General features: G+C 39.7%; 1 protein-coding gene across 2 annotated transcripts; it reads left to right on the forward strand.

Moving 5' to 3' along the window:
• The first annotated feature begins 743 nt into the window (after positions 1–743).
• CCNL1 (cyclin L1) lies at positions 744–16,871 on the forward strand. 2 transcript variants are annotated; one of them, XM_048864022.2, is made up of 11 exons: positions 759–1,491; positions 1,883–1,957; positions 2,229–2,338; positions 9,305–9,425; positions 9,850–9,914; positions 11,482–11,581; positions 11,723–11,827; positions 12,122–12,263; positions 14,859–14,970; positions 15,118–15,216; positions 16,082–16,871. In XM_048864022.2, the coding sequence occupies exons 1-11, from the start codon at positions 1,231–1,233 to the stop codon at positions 16,428–16,430; spliced, it is 1,539 nt and encodes a 512-aa protein (XP_048719979.1). In that variant the 5' UTR covers positions 759–1,230; the 3' UTR covers positions 16,431–16,871. The 2 variants fall into 2 exon arrangements, with proteins under 2 accessions (XP_048719981.1, XP_048719979.1); XM_048864024.2 differs by lacking the exons at positions 11,723–11,827; positions 12,122–12,263; positions 14,859–14,970; positions 15,118–15,216; positions 16,082–16,871 and having other exon boundaries at positions 744–1,491; positions 10,141–11,491.
• Positions 16,872–17,450: the final 579 nt, after the last annotated feature.

Below are 17,450 nucleotides of genomic sequence, written 5' to 3' on the forward strand. Positions count from 1 at the left end.
TTGGCAACGGGCTTTGTTGCAAGGATAGGTTCCTTGGTTAGTGGTTCTGTTGTGTGGTTGCTGGTGAGTATTTGCTTCAGGTTGGGGGGCTGTCTGTAAGCAAGGACTGCCCTTTCTCCCAAGATCTGTGAAAGTGACGGGTCATCCTTCAGGATAGGTTGTAGATCCTTGATGATGCGTTGGAGAGGTTTTAGTTGGGGGCAAAAGGTGTTAGCTAGTGGCGTTCTGTTATTTTCTTTGTTGGGCCTGTCCAAGAATTGTAACATTCAAAAACCAGTTGGAGAACACTTCAATCTCTCTGGTCACTTGATTACAGACCTAAAAGTGGCAATACTTCAACAAAAAAACTTCAAGAACAGACTCCAAGGAGAGACTGCTGAATTGGAATTAATTTGCAAACTGGAAACAATTAACTTCGGCTTGAATAGAGACTGGGAGTGGATGGGTCATTACACAAAATAAAACTATTTCCCCACCTTTATTCCCCCCCCCCCCGCACTGTTCCTCAGATGGTCTTGTCAAAATGGCGCGCCTTGATTATCACTGCAAAAGGTCCCCCCCCACCCCACTGGTAATACATCACCTTAAGTGATCACGCTGGTTACAGTGTGTATGGTAACACCCATTGTTTCATGTTCTCTCTCTATAAAAATCTCCCCATTGTATTTTCCACTGAGTGCATCCAATGAAGTGACCTGTAGCTCATGAAAGCTTATGCTCAAATAAATTTGTTCGTCTCCAAGGTGCCACAAGTCCTCCTTTCCTTTAATGTATTAGCACCTTCCGTCTGATGGTCCCAAAGCCCTTCACAAAGGGGGGGTGTGATTACAGCTATTTTACAGAATGAGGAGACTGAGGCACGCATCCTCCCCTCCTCCGGGGCGCTGGGTCTGTGACAGAGCTGGGCATGGAACCCGGAGTCTTGGCTCCCAGCGCTGTGCTCTGGTTCGGGCCCCGCGTTCCTATTCTTAGTCCACCTCTCGCAGGCCAGCAGCGAAAGGGGTCCATGGCGTAGCCCCGCCCACCGTGGGCACGCAGGCCCTAATACGTTCCTGAACACGTCACCACGGCGCTGAGGCGGTACGTGCGGCCCAGTTGCGCAAGCGAAGCGGGACTCTTTTTTTTCTAGTGCGCACCGCGCGGAGGCGCCGCCGTGTGCTGCGTCACTGGAAGCCGGGTTGTTCTCTGCGTGGCCGGCTCCGGGTGCGGTAGGTTCTGTGCTCAGCGATCATGGCCTCTGCTGCGACTCACGCTTCTCCGGCTGCCGCTCCCGCCGCGCCTCCTCCGGCCCCAGCAGCCCCCGGCATCCTCATTGGGGACCGGCTGTACTCGGAGGTGTCACTCACCATCGACCACTCGCTCATCCCCGAGGAGCGGCTCTCGCCCACCCCCTCCATGCAGGACGGCCTGGACCTGCACAGCGAGACCGACCTGCGCATCTTGGGCTGCGAGCTCATCCAGGCCGCCGGGATCCTCCTCCGCCTGCCGCAGGTAAGCGCTGGGCCTGGAGCGCCCCCTCCTGCGGGGCTGGGCGGCGGGAGGCGGCCCCGCGCGCCCCGTTGGCCTTAAGCCGGGGCTCGGGTTGTGAGGAGGCCCTGTCCTCGGAAGGTCACCGCGCGGCTTGGGCCGCAGGGCGAGGGGTGGCGCCGCCATTGTGGCGAGGAGACGCTGCAGGGAGGGCGCGCCTGTGTGTGGAGGTCGGAGTGGGGGAGGGGGAGAGCGAGGGCGCAGCTGGGTGCTTGACACAAAATGGCGGCGGCCTAGTGCCGGAGCCGGCTCTCCTGGGGAGATGGCTGAGCCGGTGCTGAGCCGGCTCCGCTCCCGCCCCGTGCAGCTGACTGAGCCGGCTCATCTCCCCCGCGCCGGGGGGTTGTGTTCGCAGGTGGCGATGGCGACGGGGCAAGTGCTGTTCCACCGCTTTTTCTACTCCAAGTCCTTCGTCAAACACAATTTCGAGGTGAGTTGCGGCCGGCCGGCGGACTCGCTGGGCCTGGGGTGGGGCGCGGGCTGCTTGAGGCTTTCGCCTAGTCCCAGGTTTGTGGGGCTCCGATCTGCATGGGAACTGCGGGAGGGCACTAGCCCTGCCCGGGACCCTCCCTGCACTTCCTTAGGGAAAGTCGGCAAAGCTGCGTTTTTCAGCTTTTAGGGGGTGGTTTCTCCGTCTGATTGTGTAACGTGTCCAATGGGACGTACATATCTCTGTCTTACGGAAATGGGCTTCTTTTCAGATTGTTGCTATGGCCTGCATCAATCTCGCTTCCAAAATTGAAGAAGCACCTCGTCGTATAAGAGATGTGATAAATGTCTTTCATCATTTGCGCCAGTTAAGAGCAAAAAGGTAAGACTAGCTCCATTTTCAGTATATCCACCCACTATCACTGTAATATATGCCAGATTTATCAAACCAGTTTGATCTTCCAGGCTAAATCCAACACCCTAAAATTGAGAAGGGTGTGATCCTTGGCTATTACGTACACATTAACGTTTCTTCAGCTGGTTTCTATCAATGTGACTTTGGTGATTTGGCAAAAGCAGAAATATATTGCTCTGAAAGCATGGTTCATATAGTTGCAAGGCTGAGCATTTGTTCCAATGTAAAGTCTGTCCCTAATTGAATTGGGGGTCTTTGCGTTTCTGAAAGGAAGTCTCAGGTATAAGTTTGGTTAGCTGGCGGACTATTTGGTATTCTTTTTGATTTTTATAATCTTTAGTGTAGGTCTACTTTGCTATAAGTTCTTTGTGCAAATTAAATAATTCTGTAGTATAGCTTAGTGATGTATCTTGTTAGAATATTCTCTATATTTGGCTACCATAGACAGTAAAATAGACTGAAGTATATAAATATAACAGTATTTGTGGTGAGAAAGCAGTATAATAAAGAGGCAGTGGAAAGTATGAATAGATCTACAGTGTATGGCGCTTTAATGACACATCAGCAAGGAATGTAGGATTGAATCTTGGAAGTTGAGTGCACCTGTGAATGTAGAACCTGAGAGTGGTACTTTAATGGTACAGTGAGAACTTTCAAATCTGTAAAATTGAACCTTATATTCATTTAGCTGATCTGTATGTGATTCTGTGGTGATTCTGCTTTTAGTTTGTAGAACCATTTTCAGTTGAGTGCTTAATTTTTGGCTTTTTAAGTGTAAAGCAAAGTTACATTACTAGGTTAAAGAAGGTGCAAGGAATGTGTTTGAAGGGGAGTAATGCCCAATAAATATTTCACAACAAGGCAGTGTTTAAACCTGGCTTTTAAACAGTAATGCAGACTTTCTGTAGATGTTAATGAAGTCATTTCAGTTACCTCACCCATCTTGTCTCTAGTAAACGTACCTAGTTGTATTGACTACGTTGAAAGATACAGAATACAGTAAATTAAAGTTCTGAAAGATTTTCTTTTCTACTAGTTAAAAATAGAACTCTTTTCTTCTGTATTCTGTCTTGCCAGGTGAAAGGGGAATTTAAAAAAAATTCTACAACTTGACTCTTTGAAGAAGTGGAGTAGAAAAATTTTAGGGAAATGAGTTGTATTTATGGTGAATTTGTTCTACATATTCAGTACTTGCAATGCATAAATATAGCCAGTTTATGTTAAACCGTCTTCTTTTATTGCCACATTCTCACCTCTTTAAAGTCCGTTTTAGTAATAGAAAAATGGACTATCCGTGTCTGATTTGAATGGAACCTAGTTTTTTAAAATGAGGAACTAATGATTTTTGTACTTGTTGGTACTGGGAGAATTCTGTAAATTTGCAGAGTTTGGATTCCATGGAATCTGCTGAAGATTACTATTTACCATAATTACGACAAAGGAAGCTTCTTATTTGATTACTAAAACTGGTTCACTTCTTAATGTCTCAGCTTTGAACCAGAGGCTAAAGGTTAATTGGGGATGTAAAATGCTTTTCTGTGCTATGAGAATAAGAATGAGTTAACTTTTTTATATAGTATTGGAAGGATCAGAGAAACAAATTTACTTATAAATTTTTTTTTCCAGACAGCCTGTTCCAATTCAGATTATCAATTACATATGTTAAGTGGTGTCTACAATGCATCATGCCCAAAGAGACAAAGATCACTTCTTGACCCATTTGTTAATTCACTTGTAGCAAAATGGGTATCATTGCCTTAAGATTCTGAGAAATGAATCTGCATGAAATTAATCTTAATGTCTAAGTGTGACACTCAGGCTTGCTTTTCTAAAACAAGCTGGATATAAACATTTTTCTGTACTTTTTACAAGCTTACTAATACGTAAACTGTACACGTTATTAACTTCAGCTCTTTTTTCCCTTGCAACCGACTATACAGCGACCAGCTACATTTACCAAAGCCTGGGTGATGTGGAGTGGTACATAGAGATGAAGCTGTCGTCATGGCAACAGTGAGTGAAGTATCGAAAATCCCCAAGGAGAAGCCAGTGCTCTGAGAATAGGTCACTGGAATCGGGGGACTAACAGGTTGGCCGCTGGTGAACCATTTGGAAGAACTCCTGTATCTTGTTATAAGCTTTTTTCTTTGCTGTCCAGGTTTTTAGTATATTAGTTTACTGTTTTTTTATTTGAAGCTAACACTTAGGCTCTATTTAGAATTTTCACTGACATCGTGACACAAGAAGAATTGATCTAGTTCTAGTTATGTTACACTTAGTTTTCATATTGCCTTAGTCTAATTTCTGTTAACTTTATCTGTAAAGTACTAAAACTCTGATTTCTAAAAGCATATTGAAGTATTAAATATTCATTCTTTATATCCTTTAGACACTTACTGGTTCCTAGTTCCAACTTTTGCTTCTTAAGATTGAGATTTGACATATAAACCTTGTTCAAGAATACAAAAAAGGCCCTGACTAAGTACAAGGCTGTGCTTAATGCCAGAAGATTTTTTTAACTACCCCTCCTGTGCATGTGTTCGCATGATTGGGGTTCAGATGTCTGAATTCTCAAGCCCAGAGGCTCATACAAAGCCTTTGGTCAACCTCTAGGTAGTAGGCACAGGGCTAAAAGTAGTTTTTTGACAAATAAATGCTTCTGTTGTATTCTCACTGTGACAATATGCCATGGAGTATTGTACATAAAATTTTTGTGTGCATGAATAAGTCTCTGTGGTATTAAATTGAAAGCCTGTTTTTCATATCAGCATGCTAAGAACTTGTTCTTTTGAAATATCTGAAAACATACTTGACTGCATATGTTGAGCTGTGTTTAGCATGTAGAACATAAGTTGCAGTTGATGTGGGTTATAGCCCTGGGTTTTTGCTAACTATATTATACTATAAACACCCACTTCTTCTCTGACATCAGTTTTATAGTCTTATGAACTGATTTAAGGGAAGCTTTTAGGAAGCTGCTCTTATTTTCACATTATCAGTGAAATAACTTCATGACATTGGCTTGTAATATATGCAAATCTTGACGCCTGCAGTGTTTCAGTTAGAATATCACACAAAATAGAACTCTCATTTCTTCTTTTGTCACATTAAATAATGTGACATTTCAGGCTCTTTCAGTGGCAATGAGTGGTCTGAGTGGATCACATCTGTGGTGTGAGGTATTTTTAATGTTTACAAATGGTAGAAAGGTAGAGTTTTTCTTTCATCCTCTGTTTCTCTTATCCATCTGCTTTCTAATGGAAAGAGGGAAAAAATGTTCTAAGGTCAGTATCAAAGAGGTGGTGATTCCAATTAGGAGTGGTAGAAGATAGAAAAGACTGAACTCTTGACAGTTCATTTAATTATTAGTATTACAAAACGTCCTCGTTTTATGGCCTGATTCACTAGTCATAGTTTGTTTTATGACTAACCTTTAATGTTAGGCTATCTAGGTTATGGCCGCTAGCTCCATGTTCTGTGTACATATTTATTTTGTAGTGAAACTTGGCACTTTAACTGAAATGATGATATTGCAAGGTAGACTGTTGGGTGCAATGTTCAGGGAGAGAATCCGAAAGCTGATTTGGGGAGCACTTCTGAGGTGTAGGGAGGGTAGGCATCTCAATTGTCCTTGCAGCGCTTGATCTTCTCCCCTTCCTGCCCCTTCAGACCAGCAGCAAAATGGCTATTCAGAGTATTGCGCAAAATGAAAATTCTTCTGACTGAGGACATTTGCAGGCAGAAGCAGTGGCGACTTTTTTTCTTTCCTCTTACCAGGAGATAGGTGCAAATTAGGAAGTTTTAGAACGAACGTGCCATTTTAATGAATGGTGTAAATTCCTGATTATTCTTAATTTCTGCCACCGGTAGGTCACAGTTGACTGCCTTTTATGCAGAATCATATTTGTGATAAAGTAGATAAATCCTAAATTGTACCTCATAAGTTTTCCATTTCTTCGTCTAGATGCTATGAACATAAGTTCTTTCTCTGGACTCTTTGTTTGGATTGTAGTACCATAAAACTGATGTCCTTGATGAGCATGGTGCATGTCTGAGCAACTGAGTAAAACAGACATCTTTTAATGGCTTGATTATCATCCTTTCCCTGTCATTTCTGTGCTGAGGGCCTACTGCTCAAGTAGGTGCTATAAGTACTCAGCACCTCGGAAAACCAGAATACAAATATGGAGTACTTTATAACTACTTTCTAATCTTTCTGGTGGTAATAGGTCTGGATAGCATTGTAGGTCTTCATAATATGCTCGAGTTTCTTATGTAGTTTGACAATTCATCTTTGCAAAGCCTATATTAATGGAAGATAGGAAATAACCATTGTTTATGAACTGCTGTCACAAATGTGTATAGTAGGCCTATAAAAATGTTCAGACTGGGTCTTGACTTTTTTGTGGACTTAAGTGTTGAGTGAGATGTTTCTCCGTCCCTTATCACAAAATAGCATACTACTAACAAGGAGTTGAGTAGGTGCAGCTAAACAGGTTTTTGCCTTGAAACATAGTGGCTTTGCTAATATTTTGGTTAACTTGGTTATATTATATTTTGTTTGAGTCTATTACTGTCTCTGAAATGCTCTAACTAGGCTTCAGAATAAGCCTACTTTTCTAACTAACCTAAAATCCCACCCTAAGTATTTAAGATAAGTCTCAGTGTATCTTAAAACTCATCAGGAGACCCTAAAAGTATTGAATCCCTGATGACCTAATAGTTCGTCAAAAATTTCTACTTTAGCAATGATCCCCTCCTAAAAGTAAGAGGTGATATTTTGATAACTGGGTTGTAATCTTTGCAGTATCTGAAGTGGAATAAACTGCATGTAGTCTGTCCTTATTATGCGAGTCATTGTCAAATATTTACTTGTCTGTGGGAAACAGATTTAATAAGATGATAGCATAATCACTCATCCTCAGGTATTTCTATCCCTTTAGAAGATTCAGATGAGTTTGTTTTCAGACTTGGTAACTTGCTGCTTTTTACCTTACATACATGATGATGATTATCTTAAACATGTGACAGTTATACAGAATTGAGATACTACTTTTTCAGCTTCACTTTAAAAAAACAAACATTTGAGTTTTTTCCTTCAGTATAACTAGTTCATAAATGAGTTATTCTTGCTTAAAACATAGGTGATTATGCTTTGGTGCAGTGGGATAGTCAATATGTGGACTGCGGGCCAAATCCAGACTTTTGAATGGACCCCAAAATCTTTACTTATTATTAATTCTCTATTTAGAGTGTGTGTGTACACACTTTATTTTCTCTGGAGTCTGGACTTAGACAAAAAATAGACTAACCCTGCTCATCTTTAAACAATGTAATGTCTTATTAGCAAAGTAGACTGTCAGTTTGAAGGATACAGTAGTTCTTGAATAGACGTTCTTTGAGATTCTTGTAGTTATCTATATCAGTAAAATGCAGTTTAATGACAAATTTTGAGCTGTCATGGAATTAGTAATTCAGTGTGCTTCCAGGTCATACAGTTAATCCAAATGTCAATGGTATTCCAAAATTGATCTTGCCATATATTTGGTCCCATCCTGCCAGCAGGGGGGAACTAGACCATGAATTGCTTCCCTCAGTGGTCCAGCTGGAAGAAGTGAGTGTCTTGCCAAATATGCGTGATCTCTGAAAGAGGTGTTATAAGAATCACATGTTACGTTATATTTATTATGTTGAGTTGTATCTGCAGTCTTTCTGTATTGGTATATATTGCATCTTTGCAGTCAGATCATAATATTGTAGAAAGGTTTTGCTGGGAATGCTGGAGATAAATTAGATGATGCAATTTGATTAACTCTTTTGCAGTATAATTATTTACTGAGGGGATAAACTGTTATCCTTTGACTTGTATAGCACCCAAAATATGCTGTGCACATTACAGGCATATAACACAGGCCCCTGCTCTAAGACCTTGTAAGCTAAATCAACTGTATAAAGAAAAATTGTAGAAGAAAATGAGTTAGGGAGCAAAAAGCCTAGACAAAGGGAGAAATAAACAAAACAGGATATGTTGCTTGGGTGCTCTACTGTGCAGTAATTGGTGCCTGTGTGGTGGGGTTTTTTTGTTTAAAGACTTTACATTTTTAATTACCTGAATACAATATATTGGAGGACTGTGAGATTGGAAATTGCATGACGTACCAGGTTTGTGTATCTTTCTGTGTGAAGAGTTCTTACCTTGCAAACGTTTGATGTACTGAACTGCACCCGTTAGTTTTTCTAATAGCTCAGTATTCAGGTGGGTTGTTCCTTTTTTTGGTGCCCTGCTTTGAGCAATAAGATGCTCCACAGTGTTTAATTTTGGGAGTCCTCTTTGCTCAGAGGTCTCTGGTGGTCTCTTGAAACTCCCTTAGAAATTCTGTTTTCTCCCTTTAAATCTGATCTTGGCACACTTGCTTTCTTTCAAATTTTGATATGGACTCTTTCCTTTCATCCTATGCATAGGTAGTTCCAATACAATAAAACATGAACTTGCTTAAATTAAACTTAGTATTAGCTGATACAGCACTTAGATAGTTAAACAAGCTTTTTGCTGGAGGAAATATTAGTGTATTCAGATTATTATCATTGATCACTTTCAAATGTTGGTACTGTAGGTGTTTGAAATTTGCATTATAAATTGTAAATCACATTATTTTAGTTTTGATACTGGAAGGCAGTTTGCACAGTCAGTAACACAGGAGTAATGTTAGCAAGATGGCAGTCTTAGTTTAGCTACAATCAGAGCTCAGCTACAGGAATTACAGGTTGAAACTAAACTAGTTTAAACTTGGACAGCACAAGATTAATGCTTAAACTTGCTTGCAGGAGTTTAAAACAGGTTTCTGTTGCCATTAGTTGGTTGGAAGGGAAAACAGAGATACAACTATTCTGGATATGCAAAACAGTTTTGATTTTATTTCTTACAAACTATAGGACTCCAAGCCCCTTGATACTTGATCAGAACTACATAAACACCAAAAATCAAGTAATCAAAGCTGAAAGGAGGGTACTGAAGGAGTTGGGATTTTGTGTTCATGTCAAGCATCCACATAAGGTGAGTTGTCAAATGAAATACATACTTGCAAGTATTGAGCTGCCTTGACAGCATCTTTGTGAGCTGTAATAGAAGAAATGCAGGTTTGGAATTGACTTGGGGTCTCTCTCCCACACCCCTCTATAGGTAACTGAAGTTAATTGTCCACACAGCTGAAACATTTGGCTGATTAGTAGCTTGCAGTTTGTTCTGGTAGAAGTCACTTGCCTACACTATGGCAGAGGTGACAGTCATATGTAAAAGTCGTAAAACTGGGGATATGTTTAATGGACAACAAGAACTAGGTGTGTATGGGTTTTCAGCCTTTGCTGTGGGATTGAAGTAGAACACGACCATGTAAAAATATAAGAAAATTGTTTGTTAAAAACATGCATCTATCACTTTTCCTCCTGTGTTAAAGTTAAGTTTTTCTCTTATCCCTCAGATCATTGTTATGTATTTACAAGTCTTAGAATGTGAACGTAATCAAACCCTCGTTCAGACAGCCTGGTAAGTTTATTCTTTTCCATTTTTCCTAGCCAGGAAAATAGTAGCAGAAATAACAAGCTTGATGTCCCATATGCAAAGCATTGAGCTGTAAGTTACTAGATTAAAATATACATATTTCACAATGCATTTAATGCTTGTTTCTGCTTACTATTTTCATGGTTTGATTAACTTACTTTAATGGAGAACTCAATTTAACTTTGTTCTTTTTTCTACTCTTTAATTAAAGGGTAGTCCATGATGGTAAGTCATAGAACTCTGCCCTCTGCACCACAGCTCACCTGGGGATGGCCTGATTGGCTGCCCTTCTCTCCAGTCAATCCAGTGCAAGCTCTCATCCCGAGATTCACTGAAGTGGTCCATATCCATCTTGCAGCATCTTCTAGTTCTGTCCGGGTGTCAAAAGGATTTGTATATTTGCTTCTAGAAGTAACTGTTCAACATGTTTCTAAATGTATATTTGTTGCCTACCTACTGTACTTTAGTGTATCTAAAGGACCCATGGACACATTTTGGATTGACTGCTTTCAACCAATATGGATTCAGTTGACTTAATTAAATTTGGATTACAAAGTTACTTAAAGTGAATACAGCATGCTCATACTTTCTTATCATAATATTTAGATATTGAACGTTGGGCACCATTTTATATAAGTCACTGGTGATTGGTTGTGCTGTTAACTTCTGTAATTCACGTGTTTATAAATTTGTAGAGCTGTCCCTGAAGTTCAAAAGTCATTATTGTCATAACAATACTTGGCAATACTAGCTTGGTAGAGGAAAAGTACTATAATTTGGTGAAGTTAACTGTGCAATTTGTAGTAACCAGTCACAATGATTATTGAAAGATGTAGTTAGTTGCTTGCCCTGTGTCAACCATTTAACCTTGTGTTGAATAAAGTTAAAAATAAGCAGATGGTTATCTGCATACAAAATAGAATAAATAAAGTTGAAACAGAACTGGTGTATTATGTGTAAAATTTAAGACTTTATTGGTCGTATCTTTAGCTACCTCATAATGGTAGTGGATATAAAAGTACAGCAGTTCTTACACAATTGAGTTTCAGACAAAAAAGGATTTACCTCTTGGGTAGAGGGCTTTCATTGTTTAAGTGACAGTAAACACCTATAGAAAAACATGCTTGGCCCATCATATAACTGGACAAACTATTCTTTGGACTTTATAGATTTGTAAAGTTTAGCTTGATGGACACTTCATAGAATATCCTAAAGTATTTGGGGAAAAAAATCAATTTTAACCATAACATTTGCAAAAATCCCTCATTTGGTGACATTCAGAGTTCTGTTTCTAAGTGAGAAGTAGTTCTTGCATTGGGACTTCAGAGCAATGACAATGGTGCATATTTGATGTTACAAAAGTGAAGCAACAAATTCAAAATGTTAAACCCTTTAAAACTACAGTGGTGGTAGTACTACAGTCTAAAAAAAGGCAATAAGCATATGTAAGTTAAAGAAAAAATAATAAAGTAGATTGAGTCTCCAGTTTTGCTTCTTTAAACTGAAGGTGATAAGTGAACATGAGACAAACTTGTAATTAACTTTTTTTTAGGAATTACATGAATGACAGTCTTCGAACTAATGTATTCGTTCGTTTTCAACCAGAGACAATAGCATGTGCTTGTATTTATCTTGCTGCTAGAGCTCTTCAGGTAAGCATATCTGTGTTGTTAAATCGCTTGGGATTGGTGTATTTGTTTTTGTTCCTGGAAAACATCTGTAATGATGCTAAAGGTCAGATTTCTTTGATCTTTAGATATTAAGGCTTAATTCTGTCTTTTTTTTTTTTTTAGATTCCCCTGCCTACCCGTCCTCATTGGTTTCTACTCTTTGGCACCACAGAAGATGAGATTCAGGAGATATGTATAACCACTCTGAAGCTTTATACTAGGAAAAAGGTAACTTGTTTTTAGAATTGACTGACTTAAATGAAAGTAAAGCCAGCATTGCTAAGTGGGGGGGGTGATGGAGTTTGAACACATATATAACATGCACAATTAAAACTCTACCAGACAAAAGCTCCCCTATAGTCACCATTCCCTCCTTGAGGAAGAGCATGAAAGAGCGAATCACGTATGACAGATGTTGGTCATGTTTAATGTATGGGTGTCAGATACCATAAGAGGTGTGGTATATTGACTAGAGTAATCTTCGTCCAAAATCTTGACCGTGCATATTCCTCTCTTAAACAGCCTAATTATGAATTGCTGGATAAAGAAGTAGAAAAGAGAAAAATGGCATTACAGGAAGCTAAACTTAAAGCAAAAGGATTAAATCCAGATGGTACTCCAGCTCTCTCAACACTGGGTGGCTTTTCTCCTGCTTCCAAACCATGTAAGTTACAATGCAAGGAACAGTGCTGTAGGAAGATGTCTATATATAATGAATCTCTTATGATTCTATACCTTGATGCAGTAGAAAGAATGAGATGTAAAATTTCTCATTCTCCACTGAGAGTTGTGAAGTTATCTAAAACTTCTCATATGGTTAAAGCTAGAGGATAACATTTTAATTACTTTTGGTTACTGGATTTTCATTGATACATTATTGGAGGTTGCCAATAATGGGTGATATTGAAGGAAAAATTGCAATACCGATTAGATGGTCATTCTGTAATACTACTTGGTTAATGTCGCTTAATGGTACACATTCAGCATATGCATCACTGTATTTTTACTGTGGAAGTACACAATAAATATTGAAAGCTTGTAATTATGGCTTGTGTGAGTAAGTGGGATTTTCATATGCCAGTGTTTCTGAAATGCAGTGGAATATTTAAAGTGACGCTGTTAACGTGAAACCTAGTCACGTGACACAACTCAACTCATCTTTTAACTGATGTGCCTGTTCATTGTTTTCCTTGTGCTAGGCATTTCTAACAAGTGTTGTTTTAAAACATCTTTTTCAATTCGTGTTTATCCATCAAGGTACAGTAGGACCACTGCAATTCAAAGCTGTGAATGTGAACAATTCAAAATCTAGAAATGGAAGTTCCAGTAGCAGTGTTGTCTTGATGATAATGTAGAATAGGTGCATAGAACATAGCTTTAGTTATACGTTTAACAGACTAGCCAATAATTAAAATTATGTAGTAAAGAACTTCAAAGGGATCCTGTCAGTTTAGAGCATACAAGTCTTAACTTTTTGCCAATAGATCTGTCTTTCAATGATATTTTTAACATTTAAATTCCAGTAGCACTTACAGGGCACAGCTAGGTTGAGCATGATTATACTAGGCAATGTACAAACGCACAATAAATGATTACAGTACATTATCTGAAAACTGGAGCAAACGTACAGAAACTAAATTTCTGTTTTGTTTCTATCTTTCAAAGTAACAACAGCTATTCCTTGAGAACTAGCAATATGGTTGAACTTTGAAAGTTCTTTGAAGTAGTGCATGCAAAATTCCCTTATGGACTCCTAAAGAGAGGGTGAAGGGATAATTTTATTCATGGTTAGCTGAGTGAAATTGGGATTTGAGGGCATTCAGAATAAGCCAGCAACTCATTTTTTAATGGTAATTCTACTGTTGGCGATTTGAGGCATAAGATTTAAACCTTCTTCTCAAATAACATCCAGTATGTGGTGCAATTCATGGCATTGGTTTTGAAATGAAACCCTAGACAGGGCTTTGGAGCGGAGCACGGAGCTGGAGCACGGAGCAACTGTGGAGCAGTGGAGCGGCAGGTTTTTGCCTGGAGCTGGAGCAGGGCCGGAGCCCAGCTCCGAAGCACTGACCCAAAATGTTTTGCTCTTGGTTAGATGACCTGATTGTGTGGTTCCATAAGCTTACGTGCTCAAGCTAGTACAGTAGAAGCTGTGTTATCCAGCACTTTACTAACCAGAACACTCTAGAAACCCGACATTTCTGATATCTCCAAATACAAATTAAAAGTATGGTTGGCGCAGGACTGGCAGGCTCCCTGCCTGGCTTTGTGGGGCTACCTGGAAGCGGCAACATGTCCTGGCTGCTCCTAGGTGGAGGAATGGCCACAGGGGCTCCGTGCACTGCCCCATCCCTGAGCGCCAGCTCTGCAGCTCCCATTGGTCAGGAACCGTGGCCAGTGGAGCTGCCAGGGGTGGCACCTGCAGGCAGAGGCTGCATGTAGAGCTGCCTGGTCGCGCCTCCGTGCAGCAGGGACATGTTGCCAATTGTGGGGAGCCACCTATGGTGAGCGCTGCCTGGATTCAGCACCCCAAAACCCCTCCCAGAGCCTGCGCCCTGAGCGCTGCTCCCCCTTTCCCCCCAACTCCCTCTGAGAGCCTGCGCCCCCTCCTGGACCCAGACTCTCCCTCCATTGGTAAGTATAAGTCTTAGTTAACCAGAATTTTTGACTAAACCCATGCCAAACACAGATTTTACTGTAGTAAGATAAGTTTCATATCTTATCTTAACTAAGCAAGAACACCTTGTCTGCAGCTCTGAATGAGGCCAATTAGAACTGGCTTCTGTTCTCAAATTTTGTTCCAACAGCCTAATTCTGACTTCAGGACAAGGTGCAAGAGCCATCTATTTTCCCAGGGTTCTAAGAAGTATATGTGAAGGGAGCAGGTTAGAGCAGGGTATTTACACTTGATGGAGAGACATACTTCATCTTGTTTCATAATTTGTGCCTATTACGTGTGCCTTGGACGAAAGGATAAATGCATCTTTAAAGAAACATATTAGTGTACTTCTCCTCATCGTATGATTTACAGACTACTTAAATAAAAGATTTTACTGGTGTCTTTAATGTAGTAGTTTCACTTACAGGAGCAGCTACCAAATGGAAAGGAAGAGAAGCAGTCAGCATTAAAAGTTTCTAGTTAGCACTTATATAAAGTTAGCACTTGCATAAAATGTACCAAAAAATCCTGTTCCTTGATGGCAAATTCTACTGCTAGTGTATAACATCTTAACCTTGAATTATTTGCTCTCATTCTTAGCTTCCCCAAGAGAAATGAAAACTGAGGAGAAAACACCAGTATCTGTGAATGCTAAAACTATTAAAAAAGAACCAGAAGAAAGGCAGCTAGCTTCAGAGAGTCCTTACAATGGGTAGGAAAAAATCTGTCTTTTTAAGCCAGCCAATTTTAAGTCAGGCACTTTCAAGTTAAACTTTGCCATCTAGTTTTGTGAAAATAAATTTGTTTTTGCTAAGTGTAATCTTCAGGTTTTTTTTATTTTTTTATTTTTAAATTTAAGCATGAGAAAAGAAAGCAAGAGAAGTAGAAGCAGCAGAAGTGCTAGTAGATCAAGGTCAAGAACAAAGTCACGGTCTAGATCGCATACTCCTAGGAGACAGTAAGTAAAACAGTACTTTTTGATTGCTAAATGACTTACTTGTTTTAAGAAGTGTTTTAAAATGCCATTCCATATAGTAAATGGTCTTACAATAGTTAGTTTACTAACAGCGAATCTCTCCATCAAAGTACAGTATCTCACAATTGTACTGGTATCCAGTAGATACTGAAATGCACGTGGTAGTGGATGAAAATCCGTGGTTTAAGAATATTCATACAGTCTAAAGATAAATCAACTATAATACCAAAACTCACCTGTGACAGAGAGTAAGGTCCTCTTATGATATTTGCAAACCATCACTTGCACCCAAGTTTTCCATTTTAAATATGAGAATTTTCTTAAGCTCTTCCCTTAAAGCTGTGAGAATAGTTGTATTTACTGAAAGTGCTGTAAGAAATTGAGTCTCTTATGCAGCCAAATTTTGCATGCTGTAACCTCCTTCCCAAATATCTGAAGTGTATGTAAGATCCATATTAAGGAATGTGTGGAAATGTTAGCCATTTAAATGTATAGCTTTAGAGACCAAATCTTGTTCTATGGATACCCATTTATCTTTGGCACTGCTAGGAGTTGAACACATGTACAAGTCTTTAGCTGTTGTTGCAAAGAAAACCCTGTTATCGGTGGTTTTTAACCAATGCAGTGTCTGCTGGAGTTTGTAAAGAGCCTTAAATGGTAACTCAGTGATGTGAATGATCTCAGATCTGTGATCAAACTTATATGACATGTCACTGTTAACACTTCACTGCCCACAGCATGTAAAAAAACAGACTTTCTGTTTAAAATCGAGGCAGTTGTATAAGTTTTTTTTATTTTCACAGTGTAAAAAGATGTAAACATCCTAATTTTTATTTTTTTTTGTAAGTTACAATAATAGGAGGAGTCTATCCGGAACATACAGCTCAAGGTCAAGAAGCAGGTCCCGTAGTCACAGTGGCAGTCCTCACAGACATCATAATCATGGATCTCCACACCTAAAAGCCAAGCACAGCAGAGATGAGTTGAAGAGTGTAAATAGACATGGTCACAAAAGGAAAAAATCTCGCTCGCGTTCTCAGAGTAAATCCAGGGATCACTCCGAGGCTGCCAAGAAACATAGGCATGAACGGGGACATCACAGGGACAGGCGTGAAAGATCCCGCTCTTTTGAGAGATCTCACAAAGGCAAGCACCATAGCAGCAGTCGTTCAGGACATAGCAGACACAGACGCTAAGTTTTGGTTCTGCTTCTGATTTTAGTTACACCTGTATATAATACAGTGTATGGACTGTGCGATTGGAGAAGAAACTGATTAGGAATTGATTTATTTAAAGCCCAACAGCTAATTTTCTAAAACATGTAGGACATTTTTCTTTAGAAGAACTATGTTAAATTTTTGCACATAAAATACCTTAGCAGTATCAAATGATTGAAAATAATGATCAGGTTAAATTGTACGTATTAGAGTTGTGTATTGTTTATCAATATCAGAACTGGAGAACATATTTCTGTTTAAAAAAAAAGTACCTTATTTTTATACAGGCCAATTGCAGACGCTTATATTTAAGTATAGTTATTTGTCTAAACAATGGTGGATACTTTCTTACACTGGTTTTAGTCTGCATGTGTATAAAGATTTTTACAAGAAATAAAATATAGCGCTGGTTTTTTTTTACTGCTCTGTTGAGTTGAATTGTTCTAATTATTACCAAAGATAATTCAAAGCAAACTGATTTGTTAGACTGAATTATCACCTCCACTGAGGAGGAAAAGGACATTTTCACAATCCTTTTGGGAGCAGAGGGAATCCAACTTTTAGAATTTCAAAATTTGAGTTTGGGACACTTAATCTTTTAAGAATCATGTCACACTCATTTTTCATCTTTTAGTTGTAGTTTAACTGTTCATGTTCTTGCAAATTTTAGAGACCGCATTTTTAGTTTTCAAGTATACACATAATTTGTGTGGATATGGTGCATTCTCATGTTGGGGAATGGCTCCATTTATTCAGTAGTGCTGGGTTCTTCAGTCCCTCCTAAAGGAGGCAGTCAGCTGTCTTGATTGGCTGAGCTAACTCTCTAGATAAGTCCTTCCACAGAAAGTCCCCTCCAGAATTTTTTGTGGCTCCAAAGGGAAAGCAGGCTAAGTCAGTGTTTGTCAATCTTCCTTTGCTTCCCCCCCCCCCCCCCCCCCCGGTTCTTTTATTTCCCCTTAGCTGCCCACTTTGTTAGTGTAGGGTTACTTTTTGTGTTTA

The sequence above is a fragment of the Caretta caretta genome, chromosome 9, assembly GCF_965140235.1.
Source record: "Caretta caretta isolate rCarCar2 chromosome 9, rCarCar1.hap1, whole genome shotgun sequence".
Classification (NCBI taxonomy): Eukaryota; Metazoa; Chordata; order Testudines; family Cheloniidae; genus Caretta; species Caretta caretta.